The 21958-nt window shown below is 43.8% G+C and overlaps 1 protein-coding gene across 1 annotated transcript in view; it reads left to right on the top strand.

Moving 5' to 3' along the window:
* Positions 1-431: 431 nt before the first annotated feature.
* hs2st1a (heparan sulfate 2-O-sulfotransferase 1a) overlaps positions 432-21958 on the top strand; it is a 50261-nt gene continuing 28734 nt past the window's right edge. The window contains exons 1-2 of the mRNA XM_063885130.1: positions 432-668; positions 783-957. Coding sequence (XP_063741200.1) covers positions 834-957 — 124 coding nt within the window. The 5' untranslated portion in view covers positions 432-668; positions 783-833. The remainder of the gene's footprint in view (positions 669-782; positions 958-21958) is intronic.

Below are 21958 nucleotides of genomic sequence, written 5' to 3'. Positions count from 1 at the left end.
ACAATACAATGTACAATAAAAAGACAATAGATGCTCAAACAATAAATTACAATATATTACTACATAGAACAATAATAATTAAACAAGTAATACGAACAAAAAGAAGAAGAAGGAATGCCGTCAAATACACCAAAAATTAAATAAAAACCTTTTGGGTTTCCGTTTAAAGTATTATACGATCCTGCATTTGTTATTTCTATTTTAAGAAATTGAATAATTTAAAAGAATATGATTTAATGTTATGTTTTTCGAGCTCCGGCATATTCTAAGGCCGACTCAGTATTTCTTCTTCGGCTCTGTTGTTCTCATGGTTCAAAATGAGTGCGACATCTGCTGTCCGCGTGCAGGTCAGTATGTGAAAACTGTCCAATCCGGTTTAAACGACCGGATACAGTCAGCCAATAGAAAGCCTCGGCTCATTGGTGGACTGTTCACACACCCAATGGCCTGAGCTGTAGTGGTCTGTCAGCGGTGCGGTGGTGGACACACACTGCACAGGACAGCACAGCGCTACATGGGGGACTCAGGCGACAGCGGCTGGTACCACCGCGACACCCCGGAGAGATCAATCCGCATTTTGGAGACATCTCTAGGGCGCTACGACGCTCCGCTATCGGGAACTGACTTAATGAAATAAACAAGCCGAGCATGAACACATCGATTTTGAGGTAACCAAAGGATTTGCACACTGGGATATATATCTACAGTAACACAGGGAGAGAGGGCCATGCTCACACAGTCAGCCGCTTTGTAATCACCGTCGTCGCTGTGTGTGTTTTCAGTGTCTCCTTCTCTGAGCAATGGACTGACCAATTCCCTCTCTGGATGATTTGATGGGGCTGCTCAGAGTCATGATGCCGCCCAAGTTGCAGCTCCTTGCGCTGCTGGCGTTCGCAGTGGCCATGTTCTTCCTGGAAAACCAGATCCAGAAGCTGGAGGAGTCCCGCGGGAAGCTCGGTAAGTTCAAGGGGCTGCAGCCTCAATCCCATTCAGTCACAACACTCCAGCTTCACCGCAGGCTGGGTGTGAGGTCTCTCTCATGGGTCACTGTGTATGTACTGTGTGTATGAGCATCACCATTGTGCATTTGGGTCAGTGTGCTGAGAGAGCAGTTCACACAATGGTACACAGTCATGACATGTTTAATGATCTAAGAGCTGTCCTATTGAACTTCGCATGATCATATAGTAGACATTTAATGACTACAAATACTAGAGTGTCTCTCATCCTTATGTGAAATGCAGTGTGAGATTGAGGGGGTGCTGCTACCTTCTGCCTGTTGCCCTGTGACAGTGAGTGAGTGTGTTTGCATTCTTTTATCTGACAATTATTTTCTAGATGTGATCAATGGTTTGGTTTCTGCAGTGTCAGAAAAATGGAAATTGCCACACAGCCTGAGATGTCTTCTCTAATTTTTGCATTATTTAATTGATCTTTTTTGCACTATGTATGTTGAGTTGTTGGAGGAGCCTGGGATATAAGATTTTCATTGCCAACATATACGCTGTATCTGCTGTGCATATGACAAATACAACCTTTGAACCTATGAATGAGGTCTTTGGCTATCCTCTATACAAGCAGCAGTCCAAAACCCAAAAATATTTAAGTAATTTTTTTTTTTTAAGTGAATCCTTACACTTGAAAACCCTTTTTTAAATAAGTTCTAGATCATTTCCTATCATTAAATAAATAGAGCAATCCAACAACCAACCATCAGTTCATTTAAAGGACATGCAAAATTGAAGCTGGTGGTTCTGGGAATAAAATAAACCTCTTTTGCTGAAAGTAAGTTTTAGTGGCGAATGCATGCATGGGGACGCTACCCTGCTGCAAATCCTCTCCTGTCCCTTCACCAAACTCTCTCCTGTGATTAAAACGTGATTGTCACTGTGTTCAAATCTCATTGCGAGCTCCCATCAGGGGCTCCCTCCCAATAAAATCTGGGACATTGCAGGATGCTCTCTCGGGTGCTTCCACTGTGGGGATTTTTTTAAGCAACAGCAGAGCGGTGCAGACAATCCGAAGGGAGCAGCCAGCGTTCCTCACGGGGTCAAACACCAATTATTGTATCTTATGATGAGCTGGAGCCTGGCATGAAAAGATGCTGCTATTTTCATGGCAAACATTTTGCAGGAAAAGCTAAGGTATAATCTATAATGTTAAAAAAAATGGCTGCAGTGAATTCCATGTAGGTGAGGCACTTTCAATTCCCTTGTGTTGTGCGTGCTGCTTGCTCATTCGGATGGCTTACAGAGACACTTAATGGAACAGAGAAATCGTTAATTTTACTAGCAGCACCTGTGCCAGGACCATGTCTTCTGTGAAAAAAGACCTATTACATTTTAACTGTTGTGTAATTTAAAGTCCCTACACACACACACAGACACATACACACACACACACACACACACACACACACACACACACACACACACACACACACACACACACACACACACACACACACACACACACACACACACAGACGTGTCATTCTGAATATTTCAGACTCAGACACGATCATGAATATCAGTAGATTGTTTACTGTCACACAAATAATTGCAATTTATAAGGTTTTTTATATCTGTTTTTTTTCTTTTCTTTCATACCACAATCCGTACTGTTGTGTTTGCACATTCAACCTTTATCCATGTAATTCCATTGGCTACTCATCACAATGATGCGATCAATGACAGTAGTCTTCGTTTCTCTGAGTAATTTGCTGTAACAATGCTTGATTTCTTGCTTTTCTGCACACAACTGTTGTGTAAGACAATCATATGTCACAAAAGTGGCCTAAGAATGTTAATTAACATTAATTGTTTGGATCTTGTTGAACTGCATTTATTCTGAGACAAACTATAACTGTACACTAACGTCTGCTGAGACTCTCCGCTATAAGTCAATGGCACCTCTCTGTCATCATCTTGCTTTGTTAACAACAAATATGATCTCCAATGAGATGGAACAGAAATACCTGTCCAGCAGATTTAATTTATGTTTTTTTCCCCTGATATAGAGTGCTGCAGGGATGACATATATTCAGAGGCCCAATCTTGATTTGGAACTATAGCAGAAATAAACGATGCAAACATAAGTGTACAATAGTTGATTTGTTTTGTTCAGCCACATAATTACCACATGAACGCCACTTGTTTATTTTTAAAGAGGCCATATTCTGCTCATTTAAAGGTTCATATCAGTATTTTGTGCCTCTACTGGGACATGTCTCCATGCTTTAATGTTCAGAAAGCTCTTTATTTTTCTCATACTGCCTGTGCTGCAGCACCTCTTTTCACCCACTGTCTGAAACCAGAGCCCAGTCTGCTCTGATTGGTTAGCTGGCCGACTCTGTTGTGATTGGTCAACCGCTTAAAGATGTCCCACCCCTTAACCTATCACATACAATGTGTTGGAGTGCTAGCCAATAGAAGCGCGAGTGTTACATTGTGATGGTGCTATGTTACAGACGTAAATAAAGGAGTCCAATTCAGGCGTTTCAGGCAGGGGGGAGTGTGTGGGATAAACTCCCTCTGGAGGGAACACAGGGATTTTAGCCTTTGCAGACCATTTACATGCACTAAAACCTATAGAACATACTAAAGGAAAGGGAAAACCAAAAAAGCATATTAGGGGTTATTTAAACATGAAATAAATTGCCAGAAATTAAAAAGCTATCCTTCACAATTCACCCATCTGAGCTTCTCAAATTAGACCTTGCTGCTTTTCTTTGTCTCTCATGTTTGCTTTCCTGCGGCTAACAGGTAGGCGAGTAGACAGAATTTTGTCAGATGAGTCAAAGATGGCGCTATGATGGGAAGTTTCCATTCCAGACAGCATATAAAACAGTTAGCCATCATCTTAATTGAATAAAGTATCCCAGCTGAATTCCCACATGTTGGAACAATCAGGATTCCTGGGGGTAAAGGTGGCTGTATTGGTCTGTGGCATGGTTGACTGCTGTTGTAAAGGGCTATACTTTACATGCAGGGAAAACACACACACTCTCCTGATGCTGAAACAGAACCTGAGAGGCCTTTCCCCCCCTGGCCCACCACCACGAGAATCTGTTGACTTGGCACAAAGCGCTATGATGGATGACTGGTCCGAGCAGACGTCTGTATACTGGAGCTCTGAATTATGTGCTGCATAGCCAAATAGTTGTGACTGAGGCTTTCACTGGCAGGGTGCTGTAAGCATGCCAGGGCCGGTCACATTACCAGGTAGGCCTGCAGGACGTCCATCTGTGCAACAATAAAAGCCAGCGTCACAATCACAACAAGGACAGGTGGTGTCCAAACCCAAATCACATCTCCATGAGTGATTTCTAAGTGATGAAAACATTAGAAGCTCTACATGCACCATCCTGCAGCCACGTGATCACAATTGCTTCCGTGTGAGTTGGAATGACCGGTGCCTTTTCCTCACAGCGTGGGTTCCTATTACCTTACACGGGTTGAATAATTCCCCCCCATTAGAAACCCCCCGTAGCGTCGACAAGCTGTGATTTGCTTCCAAGCTAATCGTCGCCCCAAGTTTCCATGAGAAGTCTCCTGCGTTACAATCATGCCGCGATGCAGTTTTGTTTCCTGCTGCGGACTTAATTCCTTTTTTTGACAGTCATTCTCTCATGCTGCACACCGGTTATTGGGTCAACAGTAACGCAGACTAATGGTGCAGGGATGAATGGGCAAAAATAACAACGTTTCTTTTGTAAAGAGACACAAACGAGGGTTCAAGGTCGCTTTCTTCGGGAATTTTAAACGCTCACCTTTAAAGAGTTGAACACTATTTTTTAAAAGCTGAGACGAACATTATTGCCTATTATTATTCCTGCTTAATGATACGTTGTTTTTTTTAAAGTCAATTTATTGAACATGTTAACAAAGATTTCTTTTACAAAGTATAAATAATAAAGTTCACATTCAAAAGCTTTTCTAGCCCTACCTCCTCTAGCAAACATTGCTAATCGAAAGTCATACAGAATTCAGTTCGTAGACCTAGGACAAGGTGGAGGGATTATATCTCTTCGCTGGCCTGGGAGCATCTTGGAATCCCCCAGTCAGAGCTGGTTGATGTGGCCAGGGAAAGAGAAGTTTGGGGCTCTCTGCTGGAGCTGTTACCTCCGCGACCCTGACGGAAAAGCGGGAGAAGATGGGTGGATGGATGGATGGATGGTCGTCAGTGGTCGTGATATTTGCGTCGTTTTAAAAATAAGTAAAATTCATCTCTTTGTACAAATCAAAAAAAAAAATAACAATCAAATAATTTTTACAGGTAAACCAAAAAAAAAACGTCAAAGACAAACAATAATCCTGAGATCTTCGGTCCTGCTCATAACAATTTAAAGTTTGTTTTTTTAATAGTTTTTTAAGTTTCAATAAAGTTTCGCAGTATATTGCGGGTCCTGGTTACAGTTGTTCCACAGAATAAACTAATAATTGGACCAATCCGTAGTATCACTGAATTATCATAAATCCTTTCAAAGATCTATGTTTTTTTGAGTGAAAAAAATGAAATCTCAATAACAACTGTAGCATGAGACCTCATATATGTTCAGATTAATCAAAAGGAAAATGCAAAATACCAGTGTGGTGTATTCCTATTTTGATACCAATTCGTAAGTGGTTCTTAACATGTTTTAATGATTCCTACGTTTTCTGCCGCAGGACATTTTCATTACACAGTTGATTGCATTATTATTCGTGTAACATCTTATTCCTAAACACAAAGAAAACCTTTCTTTTCGTGTAGAATCCCAGCCACTGAGCAACTTTATTATCCTTTAAAAAGCAGTCACTTGTAGCCATTTGCAGCAGGTTAATTCTAGGGGACTTCTATGGTATGTTGAGCACTGCATAAATAGATTTGTAGCGTATAAAACTGTCACCTTATTGCCCTTGTAACTGTAGCAAACAACCTCTTCACCTCTGGGGCTGGCAGGCCGTGTGAGGGCCGTGTGTCAGCCAGCAGGACAGATATTGAGAGACTGTGTTTCTCCCTCTGGATCCTTGCCTTTTATCTGCTGGCCGTTATTCAGCCTGATTAAAGGAATTCAATTTCCATCTGTTGCGTGGTGATATCCAGTTCCAGACACAAGCGGCTCTGTGATGTGCTCTGAGGGAGAAGAAGGATGCTGTTGAATGCAGAAGAGAGAAAGAGATGCATGTGCTCGTTGTCAAAGTGACGCAAGACTTTTAAGCATCCATTTGTCACCGCGGCTTGTCGCTCCGGGGCTTGGGTTTGAATTTAAACTTTGATTGTCATGCCAGGCACTCTGAGCCTCGGGCCCACCCTCGCACTCTGCCTCCGAGGGACCGGGAGATCTGCTCTGGAATTTGATCTTGAAAGGACGTCGGTCAGGCATTGCTAGTCCACCCTCACACGGCACGGATTGGACGGCTGTATACCTTGGCGCTCCCGTCATTCTTCCTGTCATGAAAAGACCTTGAGCTGAAGTTTGGTTTTAAGATTTTTATTTTATTGATGATGCAAGCGCCGACCTGACTTTTTCCTCTCCCACGCACTTGTCAAATGCGTGTCAACAGATTCTTTTTTTTAACATTCTTTTTGTAGGTAATTGGCGACACACCGGTAGCACTCAACCTGACTTAGCCCTGGGACTTTTTCTTCAACCCTGTTTGTAAATTCCTCATGTGTTAACCTACTGGGCAAATAAACCTGATTCTGATTCTTGTTATCCTGTATGTGGACATGGTACTCAGATTCCCTTTGAACTCTGCCTGTGACCCACATCGCTGTTTTTAGCTTCCCGGGGTGTAAAGGGGTGCATGAGTCATTTGCTTTCACTCCGCACATTGGCATCTGTTCCCATAAGCAGCCGGTATCGTCTATCGCCTGGACCTGTCTGCTCAGTCACTCTATGGAACATGCCATTTGAGTGGCTAATGGAGGGGAGCCCACAGCGGAGATAGGCGTAGGTGTCGGGAATGGATGTGTTGTCGGAGGAGTGCTAATGGTTATACTGGGCTTTTGCTGTATTGTTAGAAGCAGGCTTTGATTAAGGCCGAGGATTTATGGCCCCTGAGCGGGCACTTTGTCTGAGAGGGATTGTGTTCCCTGCAAAGTGGGAACGCCAGCAAACGTCAAGCTGGCTCCGGTTGCTGCTGTAGCAGGATGACAGACGGGCTAATCGGGGTGTTATTGACGGTTTCACACCCTGGATGTAATTGGAGGCCGTTGTAGAAGAGCACCCCCACCCATCACTACCTTCAGATGGCCATCATCTTTACCCACGCTTTCTCCTCCTTGCGGTCTTGCGTCCGTCTTCATTTCTTCCCCGTGTCACTGTTGGGCTGAGGTGTCAGACCACTCGACTCTGAGAAATGGCCTTCAAATATCATGTGTCACCAAAACACTGCAGGCCAGATTCTATTGAGTGAAGACGCGGATACAAGTGGAGCTCTGACTGACGGCTGAGGAGTTATTACTAAGCTGGAGTGATAAATGAGACGCCTGTCAGCAAACAGTCCTGCAGAGATAAAGGAGTGAACAATGGGCCTCACTCACCAAGTGCTCTCTGAAGAAAAAATATCTTCCTAAAACCATAACCAACTGTTTTCATCGAGATAGTGTCATTCACCATGTTCTATTATTTACGACCTGCGTAGGAACAGAATTCACCCAAACAAAAAAACACCGAAAATGGTCAATTATTTTTCAAAGCATTGGAAATAAAAGAACACTACACTTACACATAAGTATAAACAAGTAATATGTTTTTGTTCTTTTTTTAAATGTTGTTTTTTATGTTAGGGTTTTCTCTAAACTGGGTAACAGGGGAAGCTGTGCCCTCAAACCAAAATTCTGTTTTTCCCTAAAACATTTTAAAGTGATGCCAGAAAACAATATTTCAGTTTGTTAAAAACGGAATAATAACTCAGAAAATATGAAAAATTGTGTCAAATGTCTCATCAGACGGCAGAGCCAGCTTTGTTTTTACGGAGAATAAATCTGGGATGGATGTCCGGTGGGTCTGCCGGTGGACGCGTGGCTGGCAGCAGGCTGACACTGAAACTGAGATTTCTGAATCACATTCTTTCTTTTACTCTTCTTTTAAGTAAATAAACTCTGGATGTATTTGTTGTTTGAGGTGCAATATATGACTCGGCAGCTTTAAGAGATGAAGAAACTATTATTTTCCACTTCGCTCTAATGCCATGCTTTTGATAGGAAGTGTACGTTAGCGCCCTCATACTGTATATAAGTAACTGATGTAGCTTAATGTGGAGCTTGTTGGATTTCACTTTCTGTTGAAATTCCTCCAACAGTTTTTGGAGTCGACTGCTTTATAGCTTGGTTTGGTTATTCTAGTCTTACTTTCTCAACTTTTTAATTCAATTTCTCTGTGCACAAATCCCCGCTGTCTCATATCCTTTTATGTGGAATGGTTATAAATCTATGAGAACAAAGGTATTCAGCATAAGAACACAACAACTCTGCAGATAAGAATATGCCTTGGGTAGACATTTCTTTTCTCAAGAACACAATGAGGATAACCCTTATAAATAAATGTATATAAATCTCTACACATGAAGATGTTGGTGAATGAGGCTCATTGTTTCTAAGTGCTGTCTCGATGTGACTTTTTCTTCTGTGTGATGTCAGAAATAATCTGTATGTCATTCTCCACACTCCGTTGTAATGACAATAAAAGCTACCAAATCAAATGTACTCTCTGTGGCTCACACCTGGCCGGTTTTAGCAACTGTGTATTTGACAGATAATAGGAACCTGCGGGTAAAACGTGACGGTAGGTGTCCGTTTTCCTCTTCTACTGCAGTGAGAAGATTTCTGTTTCTCTCCAACATTTTTCAGCTCCTTTTTTGAGGAGGGCAAAAACAGCAAGGAGCTAATAAACCTCTCGCATGATAATAATTTATTATGACATTACTCTCATCCAACTCTTTCTGGATCAATAGTTGTAAACAGCTTCCTTTATGATATTCAAATCCCTCTTGTGTTTCACTAACCCAGTCGGATGAGTGCCTTGAAGGAGAATAACCGCTTCTGGCTTCGGAAATAAGGTGCTATCAAAGGAGGAGGGAGGGCGAAATAAAAGAGATGATTTAATTTTCATTGCGACACAGAAATGTTTAAAGCCCCAGCTTAAGAAAATCAAAAGCCCCTAAAAAAAAGAGAAGAGGATTGAAGAAAACAAGCCTGCAGCATTTTTACAACCAGTTTCATCAGAGCTCATAAAGGAGGAAAGAAAGGTATTCATCATCAACGTTTCTGGCATTTTCTTTGGTGGCTTCCGGACATGTCTGCCATGAGCCAGAGTCTTCATGATGTGGCTAGAAGGACTTTATTGCACATTTTCCACTTAGGTTCATATAAATATATATTTCATTTATTCCAGTATGGTTCAACTGTCACAAAGACATAAATTCCCCCTGGGATTAATGAAGTATTTTTGATTTGATTTTCCTGTAACACCAGGCATCTCGTGGGACTAACAGTTAATCTGGTGCTACTAAGCTGTTCCCTGTGTCCTTGTCAGACTTCTCCACCTCTTTCCTCCCCGTCTCTTCCTCCTTTTCTTTTTCTTTTGTCTCTTCTGCATGTGTCTCCTCACCTTGCTGCTGAATAGTGTGAGCAGCATCACCAAATGGCTCCAAATTCTACTTGAAGTTCATTAGACGGAATACAAATAGGTACACTGCAAACAGTGCTGTGTGTGTGCGCGCAGGACCTTTATTAATGGAATATCTGGTTTGCTGAATATTCATCCCGCACACTCAGGCCGTCCCTCGCTGACTGAGGATCAGTAGATGTATGTGTCTGCTTCTCTTTCTCTGTGGTTTTCACACTTTTCCTCACTTTCACTAATGCTACACACAGGGAAAGATTGATTAAGGGTTTTCTTTATTAGACAAGTGTCTGTATCTATCCTGTCCTGCCTCTCACTAATATTAATGGCGCACCAATCCAATACACTGGATTAGTACCGCTGCACATTCTGACCTTATTAGACAGGTTGGGCAACAGTCAGACATGATTTATTGAACAATAAACACTGGCTCTTTCTCTCAGATGCTATAAACTAATCTACATACAGTTTTATAAACCTTCTAGAGGAACATAATTAAAATGTGCACAAGCATCAAATTGTTTAATGTCTTTCCTCATTAGGGTTGAAACCAACAATTATTTTCTTCATTGATTAGTCCGCCATTTACTTTTGGGATGAATTCATCAAGTTGGCCCATTAACTGTTGGAAAATAGTGAAACAGCCTTCAGCAGTTTCCAAGAGGCAATTTTCTATTGCTTGTTTTTTATATTGACGTTGATTGAGTGCTAAATTTACAAAGAGTTTTATTAAACTCATGAAACTGGTCGCTATGTAAGCATGACTGTAATATAGTTTAATATAGTATTAAAGCCCCCAGACATACAGCCCCGGAAAAAATAAAGAGACCACTTCAGCATTATCATTTTCTCTTGTTTTATTATTTAAAGGTATGTCTTTGAGTTAAATTATATATATATATATATATATATATTTTTTAATTGTATATATAAACTACTGAGAATTTTTCTGTGTTGAATTCAACAGACACTGGAATGACTGCCATACATGTAGAGATGAGATTTAAGAAAGATTAGGAGTGATCTCTTAATTTTTTCCGGGGCTGTATTGTAAACACACAGCTTTGATTGATTTTGTAGGTTCTTATTAGAATAATAAAGAAAACAGAGATAACAGCTTCTTTGACCGAAACGTACTCCCTACATTACCCACAATGCAACTAGGGCGACAACGGTTTGTTGGGGGATTCCAGTGTGTTATGTCTCGAACTGCTAGCGTCAAGCAGAATTGAGGAGATCATCAACATTTTCATAATCATACAATCTTTTACTTAATATGCCCAGATTTGGGGGATTTAAGTAAACTGATATTAAAGTTTTTTGCTGCTTTTTGGACGACTACTACTAGTACTACTACTAATATCGAAGGTCTTTCTCAATACAGAGTACATTGTGCAAGTTGACATGACAATGACAATGTTCCAATTTCAGCGATCCAGCTCTTGGAAATAAAACCTTGAATCTAAGGGGACTTCCAACATTCTCCATTAAATATGTATTGGAAAAAACTAAAGTAACACTGCTTTTAAAAGCATAAAATAGTGCAAGTTAAATACTTCATACCCTAATGACATCACTGCTCACTGGAGACACAAAGACTTTCTGCCTCTGTTTGCACGACTTAAAGACTACCACTAAAGTGCTACTGTTAACAGACTTTAATCGGTGAAAATAAGTGATGTTCCTTCTTTATTAGTCCTTTACGTGTGGCGTAGAAGAATACAACATATCAAACGTCATTTTAGATCCTTCACATCCTTATGGCAGCAGATTAGGGCCAAACATTTTACAGCATTTAGGGGAGGGGTTTTATTCCGAGATAAAGCATCAACAATTTATGATAAAAACAAATATTCTGAGATAATTAAGTCATGATCCAATAACCAATGACATCTTGTAATTACTTACGTTTTTCTTATACATTGGCGACTTTAATCTCTGTGAAAAAATGTTTCTTGGAAATGTATTTAATTATAATCACAGTGTTAGAAACTACAAGTTCCAAAGAACTACAAGTGCATTTCCCCTCCGCTCCACAAGGTGGTACAAGTGAACAATCTACCTGTCAATCATTGCCTACCCTTTAAATACAGACCTGTAAGGGCGGGACTTCCTCTCTTTGTCCCTAAACACGTCTGGAAATTGTTTGGTGAAGTGTGCCATGTGTCTTTTGGAGTTATTTCAATGTAAGTCCAGTTTCATTTATTGATGAGGATCATGTTTAGGTATTAACTGCTAATATGTTAATAGTAAGTTTAATAGTTCATTAGATCTAACTTGTTGATTATGAAGTTAATGTGAAGCTTGACTAGATATCGTTTGAATTGTCTACGATTGATGTGGCATGTGTTGCGATTGTAAGGCAACATTTCTGTTTGTATTTTACTTTGGACAAAGCATTGTAATGTTGTTTTCTGTCTTTGTAGAACCATTGGTACTCATCATTGGCACTCATCCAGTCCTGTCTCCAATTCACCATTTTTGGACTAAGAGAGAATAAACTTAAACTTGAGTGCAACCTTGTTTCCTGTGTGGTCTGTGTGGCTCCAGTCTGAACCTTAAATACCCTACAGTTGGTCCTTCGAGCCGGATACTGAGCCACACACCACACGAAGACAATGGCCGATGTACAACCAGACGAGATAAGGTCTACTGATGAGCCCCCTGTACTTGAGACCACTGAAGGTCAGGCTACCTCCACTGAGTGTGCGGATGGATCCCAAGGTGAATTAGACGCAACCAAGCTTTACGCAGAAGATAAAGCCCCCCCGCAAACATCACCTACGCCATCTATACCCACTCATCAAACAGAGCCTAGCCTTTCACCTAAACTCCCATTACCTACCTCTCACAAAGAGGACCAAATCCCTTTGCCATCAGTACCTTGTGAAGTCGTCTTAAAGCCACCTGCCCTTGACCCAGGGACTAGACCGAAAAGGCAAACACGGCCCCCTGATTTCTATAGTATTCCTGTGCGATCGCAAAGGCCGCATACACTTTCCCATGGCTCCCGTAGCTCTCATAGTAAGAGGGGTCGTACAAAAACGACCTTTAGTCTCCCTGCTAGATCTCACACCAGTAGGCATTCTAGTAGTAGCCACACTAGTTGTTTGAGTGACCTCCAAGTCAGCATGCTTGAGGCAAAGAAGAAGAAAGATGAGCTGGAGGAGCTGAAAAGACAAAGACAGGAGGAAGAAGACCTGGATGAACAATGCAAACTGATTGATAAGAATGCCAAAGCTGCTCAGCAGTGGCAGGAAGAGGCGCACAAGGACAGAGAGAGAATTGTCAGACAGGTTGCGATTAATAGACGCATTCGCCAGAAAGAACTAGAGCTTGACTCAGCCCAGCTTGTGACTAGTTTCATTCAACAAAACCTCTTTGATGACCCCTGTGGAGCTGCCGCTCTCTTTCCCTCACCTCCTAATGTAGCCACCTCTTCCTTTTATGATCTGCCTCCATCCAGAATATTCACTCCTGCCCCCTCAAGAATTCCGCATGCTGACAATCAAATTCTCGCAGCTTCACAGTTTTCTCTATTCCCTCAGCCTGGCCTTCCCAGGGTTCCCCAAACCTTTCCTATGCCTCAACCTATGGAGCCAAAGGTAGCCATTTTCCAAGCTCCCAATTCTGTTGCTGCACCTCAAACAGCCCCATTGTCCATAGGCTCTATTCAGTCTTGCCCTTTGCCCCCTGTAGCTACTGCTCAAGCTGCAGTGCTGTCCATGCCTAGTGTGTCTACCCAGCCTTCCAGTCACCATGCCTCTGTCAGTGTACCACACTCCTCCCTTCTTATTCACCGTGCAACTGCACCGTCAGCGACTGTCCAAGCTCCTGCTTATATTGCATCCATGCCTGATCCTAGATGGCCCATTTCGACTGGTAGATTGCCCCCAGTGCAAGTTACATCATCCCAGCAGCCACAAGCTCTTTATCCACATATTCAACCCCCCAATAACATGGATCTGCTAATAGCCTCAGCATATGGGATACCAAGACCTTCACTTCCTGTGTTCAAGAGTGGTCAAGAGAGTGAGTTTGCCCTCCTGAGAATGGCTCTTAGCAACCTCCTTGAAAATCACCCACATCTTACTGAACATTATAAATATCAGATCCTCTTGGACCATCTGCAGCACCCAGGTGCTAACAAACTGGCCAGATCCAGCATGCATGATGCTAGACCATATTCCACAGCTCTTGCAGCGCTTGAGGAGAAATATGGTCAGCCAAGGCTCCTTGTTCAGAGCGAAATTGGAGCAATATTGAATTCCCCCATTATTCGCATAAGCGATGTAGAGGCCCTGGATGATTTCTCCCTTTCCATCCATGCTTTGGTGGGAATGCTGCTGTCCCTAGAGGGCCCTAATGGCTCTGAATTAAGATGTGGTTCTCATGTCGACAGACTGCTTAGCAAACTCCCTGTGCAGTATAGAGATGGATTTGTTGAGTACTGCATTAAACGTGGCATTATTACTGGGCAGGCAAACCGAACTTACTCCCTCCTTGACCTTTCAACCTGGCTGCAGTCAAAGACAAGAGCTAAACGCATATCAGAGAGAGCGGTTGAACTCCATAAACAGGAAAGACCTACAATTGGTGACAAAAGACCACAAGCTGTAAATGAACGCCGGCCCTCTAGACCTGTCTCCTCTGTCTACCTGTCAACATGGGAAAAGGATACTACATCAAGCGCACAGGAGAAGGTAGAAATTAAGCCCAAACCTTACTGTCCTCACTGTAATGTCAGAGACCATTTTCTTGGTTCATGCCCAGACTTCAAGAAACTCTCAAAAAATGACATTCTGAAATGGATCAATGAGAAGGACAGATGCCGTAAATGTGGGAGAACACACAAATTTGACAAATGCACATTAAAGAGGCCATGTAACATTTGTAAGGAGATTCACCTAACCATTCTCCATGATGTTAATGTAAACAAATCAGTCACAGTGATGCTTACATCCTCCCCCTCAGAGCTCCTTTACATGGACAAACCCAACCGTTCCCATAAGGTCATGTTGAAAGTTGTCAATGTATGTCTCTACAATGGAGAGAAGACCTTCACCACATATGCAGTCCTTGATGATGGGGCTGACAGGTCCATTCTACTCCCCCAAGCTGTTCAGTCTTTGGGCCTCACAGCTCAGCCTGAGACCATCTCACTACGCACCGTAAGACAAGATATAGTGCAAGTACATGGAGCATCCGTATCTTTTGAAATTTCCCCTATCAACCAGCCAAACCAGAGGCATGTTATCAGCAGTGCATTCACTGCAGACAATCTTGGCCTGTCAGAGCACACATATCCTGTGAGACAGCTACAAGAGCAGTATCACCATCTCAGAGATGTTCCATTACAACTTGTTGAACATGCATGCCCTCTTGTACTCATTGGTTCAGACTATGCTCATCTTATTACAGCCATAGAGCCAATTCTCATAGGGCCCCCTGGTGGCCCATTGGCTGTACATACCAGGCTAGGATGGGCTCTGCAGGGACCAGCCGGTTTAGTCCAAACCCATCATCACACTCTGTCTTTCGCTCTTACCTGTTTCAAAAGTGAGCTGCTCAGTAATGTAGAGAGGCTCTGGCAGATTGACACCTTGCCCTATGTTAATGAGAAAACAGCTACACGGTCCAAACAAGACAAGCTAGCCCTTGATCTACTCCATTCCAAAACAGTACGAGTAGAGATAGATGGTGTAATGCGCTATGCCACTCCCCTGCTAAGAGCTCCCAACACTGCTCTCCTTAGAGCTCCCAAGAAAGCTGCCTTGCCCCGTCTCTGTGCTACAGAAAGACGCCTGTCCAAAGATCCCCCACTGGCAAAGAAATACCAAGAAGAGCTGGATAAACTTGTGCAGTCTGGCTATATTCAAAGGATTCCCAGCGACCAGGTAGATCAATCAAATGAACACTGGTATTTCCCACATCACATTGTTGAACACAACAACAAGCACAGAGTCGTATTTGACTGCTCTTTTGAATACATGGGCCAAAATCTGAACAAATGTCTTCTGCCTGGACCAACACTGGGGCCCTCTCTCCTTGGGGTCCTTCTCAGATTTCGCCAACATGCTATTGCCATTTGTGGAGATATTAAAGCAATGTTCCATCAGGTACGCCTTCTGAATGAGGACAAACCTCTACTGCGCTTTATATGGAGAGGGATGCAACTGGACCAGGAACCCACTGTTTATGAATGGCAAGTCTTACCATTTGGAACGACATGTAGCCCTTGCTGTGCCACCTATGCAATACACAGACATGTCCAAGATCACTCTGGAAGTAATGAGGATGTCCTCCAATCTGTCCAACATTGCTTTTATGTTGATAATTGCCTCCAAAGCTTCCCTTCCTCTCATGAGGCCAAGTCCCTCATTAACAAAATGAGACCCCTTCTTGCGGATGGTGGATTTGACATCAGACAATGGGCTAGCAATAATCCTGCTGTAATACACCATCTCCCACCAGATGCAAAGTCCAAAACAACTGAACTGTGGCTCTCAGAGAATGGAGACCCCAAAGAGCTGACTCTAGGCCTCCAATGGAACTGTTGCACAGACATGCTGGGCTACAAAACCCGGTCCATCACTTACCATGAGCCAACAATGAGGAATGTCTACAAGGTACTGGCTAGTCAGTATGATCCTCTGGGCTACCTGGCCCCTTTCACAGCTCGTGCAAAGATTATAGTGCAGGACCTATGGAAGCAGGAAAGAGGATGGGATAACATAATCAAAACTGAGAGCTTGTTGGAGAAATGGCAAGCATGGGAAATGGAACTGCAAAATCTCCCTGACATCCACTTTCCTCGCTGTTACTTACCCCCATCTGTCAATGCAGCTACCTCAACTTCCCACATGCACATCTTCTGTGATGCATCTGAGCGTGTTTATGGTGCCGTTGCCTACCTCCAGACTGTAGATCAGCACCACCACATCCATGTCAGCTTCATTATGGCCAGGTCTCGTATAGCCCCTAAACGACAGCTATCTATACCCCGCCTTGAATTGTGTGCAGCTTTGTCAGGTGCACAGCTGGTTAACCTCCTCAGTTCTGAGCTAACTATTCCACTGCAGTCAGTGACCCTTTGGACAGATTCCACAACAGTTCTGTCATGGCTGACATCTGACTCGTGCCGCTATAAGGTATTTGTTGGCACAAGAATAGCCGAGATTCAGACACTGACTGACACAATGAGCTGGCGATATGTGGATTCAAAGAGTAATCCGGCTGATGATGTAACCCGGGGTAAAACCCTCCTTGAGCTTTCTCAGCCAAACAGATGGAACCGAGGCCCCCCATTCCTTCTGTTGAACCCTGACTGCTGGCCAGCCAACCCAGGTGCGTCTGTTGAACAAGAACCTGTTGCGGAACTCAGAAAATCAATGTTCTGTGGCACAGTGATGTTTAACACAAACCTCCCTGATCTAAATAAATACAGCAGCTGGGATGATCTGATGGAGGAAACAAAGGAGATGCTTTACGGGGCGGCTCAAGATCAAAACTCAAACTTGGCACAATGCTACATCAACTCAGAGAAGTATCTTTTGCAAAGGGCCCAATCTGAGTGTTTTCCTGAGGAGTACAATGCCCTTAAAACCAACAAATCTATTCCCAGGAATAGTAAACTACTCCCTCTTTCTCCCGAATACGACCCCAATCTCGGTCTCATTAGAGTGGGAGGTCGACTTCGAAGAGCAGAGTCCCTCGATCATGACACCCTCCATCCACTTATATTAGATCCTAAACATCCCATAACAAAACTCATTATCAAGTATTATGACAACAAACTGTTCCACCCAGGTCCTGAGCGTCTTCTAGGTGAGGTGAGACGCAAGTACTGGATCTTACGTGGTCGCCAAGCCATCCGTCAACATCAGCACCAGTGTCGAGACTGTCAGAGATGGAGAGCCAACCCAGTCATTCCAAAAATGGCAGACCTTCCTCCGGCCCGTCTTAGGCTGTTTAAACCCCCCTTTTGGTCCACAGGTGTGGACTGCTTTGGGCCTTTCACGGTTAAAATTGGCCGGCGCACGGAGAAAAGGTGGGGCATACTATTTAAATGCTTAACAACACGCTGCATTCATCTTGAGCTGCTTGACAGCATGGATGCAGATACATTTTTGATGGCCTTCAGAAGATTCGTCTCACGTAGAGGCAAACCTTTGGAACTAATTTCGGACTGTGGGACTAATTTCAAAGCAGGAGAGGCAGAACTGCGAAGTGCATTCCAAGCGATGACCCCAGAGTTAAAGCAGCAATTGGCTCGTGCACAAGTCAACTTCCAATTCAATCCTCCATCTGCCCCCCATTTCGGTGGAAGCTGGGAACGAGAAATCAAATCAATAAAAATGGCCCTCCGTGTTGTACTGGGAAACCAACAAACAACTGAGACAGTCCTACATACAACCCTTATTGAAGTAGAGGGCCTTCTGAATTCGAAACCCCTTGCATACATTTCCTCTGACCCTGCTGACCTTGATCCAGTTACACCAAATATGTTATTGATGGGGCGGCCTGATTCTTCTCTTCCCCAAGCAATCTACTGTCCCAGTGAACTTCTTGGTAAGAGAAGATGGCGTCACAGTCAAATCTTGGCTGACAAATTCTGGTCAGCTTTCATCCGATCCTACCTTCCAAACCTTCAAGTCAGACAGAAATGGAAAACTGACAAGGAGAATTTGGATTCAGGCCAGGTTGTGATGTTGGTTGACCCCCAGCTACCTCGAGCATCCTGGCCTATCGGAAGGATAACCGAAACCTACCCTGGAAAAGATGGAAAGGTTCGCAGTGCTAAAATCACCATTCAAGGTCGAGAATACATACGCCCTGTCTCCAGATTAATCCCACTCCCTGAAATCACTGAAGAAGAAACCACGTAACGTATTTGCTGCACAACTCCGGGGGCGGCTGTTAGAAACTACAAGTTCCAAAGAACTACAAGTGCATTTCCCCTCCGCTCCACAAGGTGGTACAAGTGAACAATCTACCTGTCAATCATTGCCTACCCTTTAAATACAGACCTGTAAGGGCGGGACTTCCTCTCTTTGTCCCTAAACACGTCTGGAAATTGTTTGGTGAAGTGTGCCATGTGTCTTTTGGAGTTATTTCAATGTAAGTCCAGTTTCATTTATTGATGAGGATCATGTTTAGGTATTAACTGCTAATATGTTAATAGTAAGTTTAATAGTTCATTAGATCTAACTTGTTGATTATGAAGTTAATGTGAAGCTTGACTAGATATCGTTTGAATTGTCTACGATTGATGTGGCATGTGTTGCGATTGTAAGGCAACATTTCTGTTTGTATTTTACTTTGGACAAAGCATTGTAATGTTGTTTTCTGTCTTTGTAGAACCATTGGTACTCATCATTGGCACTCATCCAGTCCTGTCTCCAATTCACCATTTTTGGACTAAGAGAGAATAAACTTAAACTTGAGTGCAACCTTGTTTCCTGTGTGGTCTGTGTGGCTCCAGTCTGAACCTTAAATACCCTACACACAGAGAATATTCAAACTTGTGTTCCATAACATAGAACATTTCTTTGTTGTTATTTGAATTTGATCCCCCGGGCTCTGTTAAAATAAATGTTAAGATCTTTCAATCGTGCATCTAATTATAGAGATAGGACAATAACCTATAAGAGATTTAAGTGAGTAAATCATGAAGACAGAAATATGAAAAAATGAGGGGAATTGTTTGACCACCACATGAGAAGTGATGTGAATTGACTCCCTCATGTGTCCTTAAACACAAAGGAGCCAAATCCATCCCCTCTGAGAATCGATAGAGAGTCACAGTGAGGCCTGCTCATCCTGCCACAGCAATCCTCTGGTGGCGAACACAGTACAGCATCCTCTCTGGATGCATGGCCTGCAGATGCTAAATGTAATGAGATGATAGAATGGAATCAGCGAAGCGAGAGATGAAAGACGCGAGCAGATAAGAGATGAACTGATAACACTGGTGTCGGCACAGAGATGTTCCGTATAACTTTCGCTGTTCCTTTCACTCTGCAGCACGTTTCAGTGTGGGACACATCCTCTGCGGTGTTCACCTGTCCCTCCCACTCATCATTAAAACTATGAATAGCTGTCATCTGCTCCGTCTTAATAGAGTGTGGAGTTCTCCCCGGACTCCCATACATGCATTATTAATTATCTGTTGCAGGGCCGAGAGGAAACATCACAAATCTGGGTAGAAGTTTGCAACCAGATCCGCGCTATTATGCAAACATTGTTTGTTGTTATATTAGGACATGGGGGGGCTCAGAGCAGAACTGAGAGATTTCTCCCCGTGAATTTATATATATATACTTCTTATTTTGTGCATGTTTTTCACAGATTTGACTGCAGTGTTTTTGTGAGTCTGTGAACATTGAGCTGTGACAGAAGAATTCCTGTCGGGGTTGCATTTAATGACTCTTGATGTGAGTTACCCAGATATTTTTTCCTCCCTTCGAAGCACAAATGCCACCAAAAATGTTGGCTAAATCCAACTGCTTAGTCATTGACAATCTGTGCCAAGATGAGATCTGTTCCAATCAATCTCCCCCCTCCCCTCCACCACCTATCAGACCCACCATTACTTAACAAGGCAGGGGAATGATGGGATCTGCCATCTGTGTAAATTGCTCCATAATCTCCTCTGACTGGCCGTTTGTGATGAAGCAGACAGAGCATGGCCCTCTTTACTCTTACTGTTTTCTCAGACATTATTGGCTCACCTGTCAGACAGCACTATGGGCTTCGATTGCCCGAGAGACATATCAGTGGAGAAAGTGGCAGGCTGAACCATGACGCTTATCATCTTCATCTCTTTGGGATTGTTTTTGTTAGTGTAGGGACATGGCTCGCATTCAGACTAGGTATTATAAATGGACCTGGTCCTAGGTCTACCCCTCGGTCTCTTCCCAGCTGGACGTGCCTGGAACACCTCCCTAGGGAGGCGCCCAGGTAGCATCCTCACTAGGTGCCCGAACCACCTCAACTGGCTCCTTTCAACGCGAAGGAGCTGCGGTTCTACTCCGAGTCCCTCCCGGATGACTGAACTTCTCACCTTATCCCTGCGGAGAAATCCCATTTCGGCCGCTTGTATCCGCGATCTCGTTCTTTCGGTCATGACCCATCCTTCATGACCATAGGTGAGGGTAGGAACGAAGATGGCCCGGTAGACAGAGAGCTTTGCCTTCTGGCTCAGCTCTCTTTTCGTCACAACGGTGCGGTAAAGCGACTGCAGTACCGCTCCCGCTGCTCCGATTCTCCGGCCCATCTCACGCTCCATTGTTCCCTCACTCGAGAACAAGACCCCGAGATACCTGAACTCCTTCACTTATGGTAAGGCTTCATTCCCTACCTGGAGTGGACAGTCCATCGGTTTCCTGCTGAGAACCATGGCCTCAGATTTGGAGGTGCTGATCCTCATCCCAGCCGCTTCACACTCGGCCGCAAACCGATCCAGTGAGTGCTGAAGGTCACAGACCGATGAAGCCATTAGGACCACATCATCTGCAAAAAGCAGTGGTGCAATCCTTAGCCCACCGAACTGCAGACCCCCTCCCTCACGACTACGCCTCGAAATCCTGTCCATGAATATCACAAACAGGATTGGTGACAAAGCGCAGCCCTGGCGGAGGCCAACCCTCACCGGAAATCGGTCCGACGTGCTACCGAGGACCCGGACACAGCTCTCGCTTTGGGAGTACAGAGATTGGATGGCCCTGAGTAAAGACCCCTCACCCGATACTCGCGCAGCACCTCCCACAGTATCTCCCTGGGAACCCGGTCATACGCCTTCTCCAAATCCACAAAGCACATGTAGACCGGATGAGCATACTCCCAGGCCCCCTCCAGGATCCTTGCTGCGATGGTCCGTCGTTCCACGACCAGTTCGAAATCCGCATTGTTCCTCTTCAATCTGAGGTTCGACAATCGGCCGGACCCTCCTTTCCAGCACCTTAGAGTAAACTTTCCCGGGGAGGCTGAGTAATGTGATGCCTCTGTAATTGGCACACATCCTCTGATCCCCCTTTTTAAAAAGAGGAACCACCACCCCGGTCTGCCACTCCTTCGGTACTGTTTCCAACTTCCACGCAATGTTGATGAGACGTGTCAACCATGACAGTCCCTCAACACCCAGAGCCTTCAGCATTTCTGGGCGGATCTCATCCACCCCCGGGGCTTTGCTACTGTGGAGCTGTTTAACTACCGCAGTGACAGGGATGCCTGAAAAGCTCCGCCGGAGGTGTGAGTTGAAGGCCTCCTGGACTTGGGACTCCTCCAGACGTTCCCAGTTCACCCGCACTACACGTTTGGGCTTACCAGGTCTGTCCATAGGCT

Source organism: Eleginops maclovinus, chromosome 6, assembly GCF_036324505.1.
Source record: "Eleginops maclovinus isolate JMC-PN-2008 ecotype Puerto Natales chromosome 6, JC_Emac_rtc_rv5, whole genome shotgun sequence".
NCBI lineage: Eukaryota > Metazoa > Chordata > Actinopteri > Perciformes > Eleginopidae > Eleginops > Eleginops maclovinus.
The sequence above is the reverse complement of the archived record's forward strand: the minus strand, read 5'-3'. Positions and strand labels throughout refer to the sequence as shown.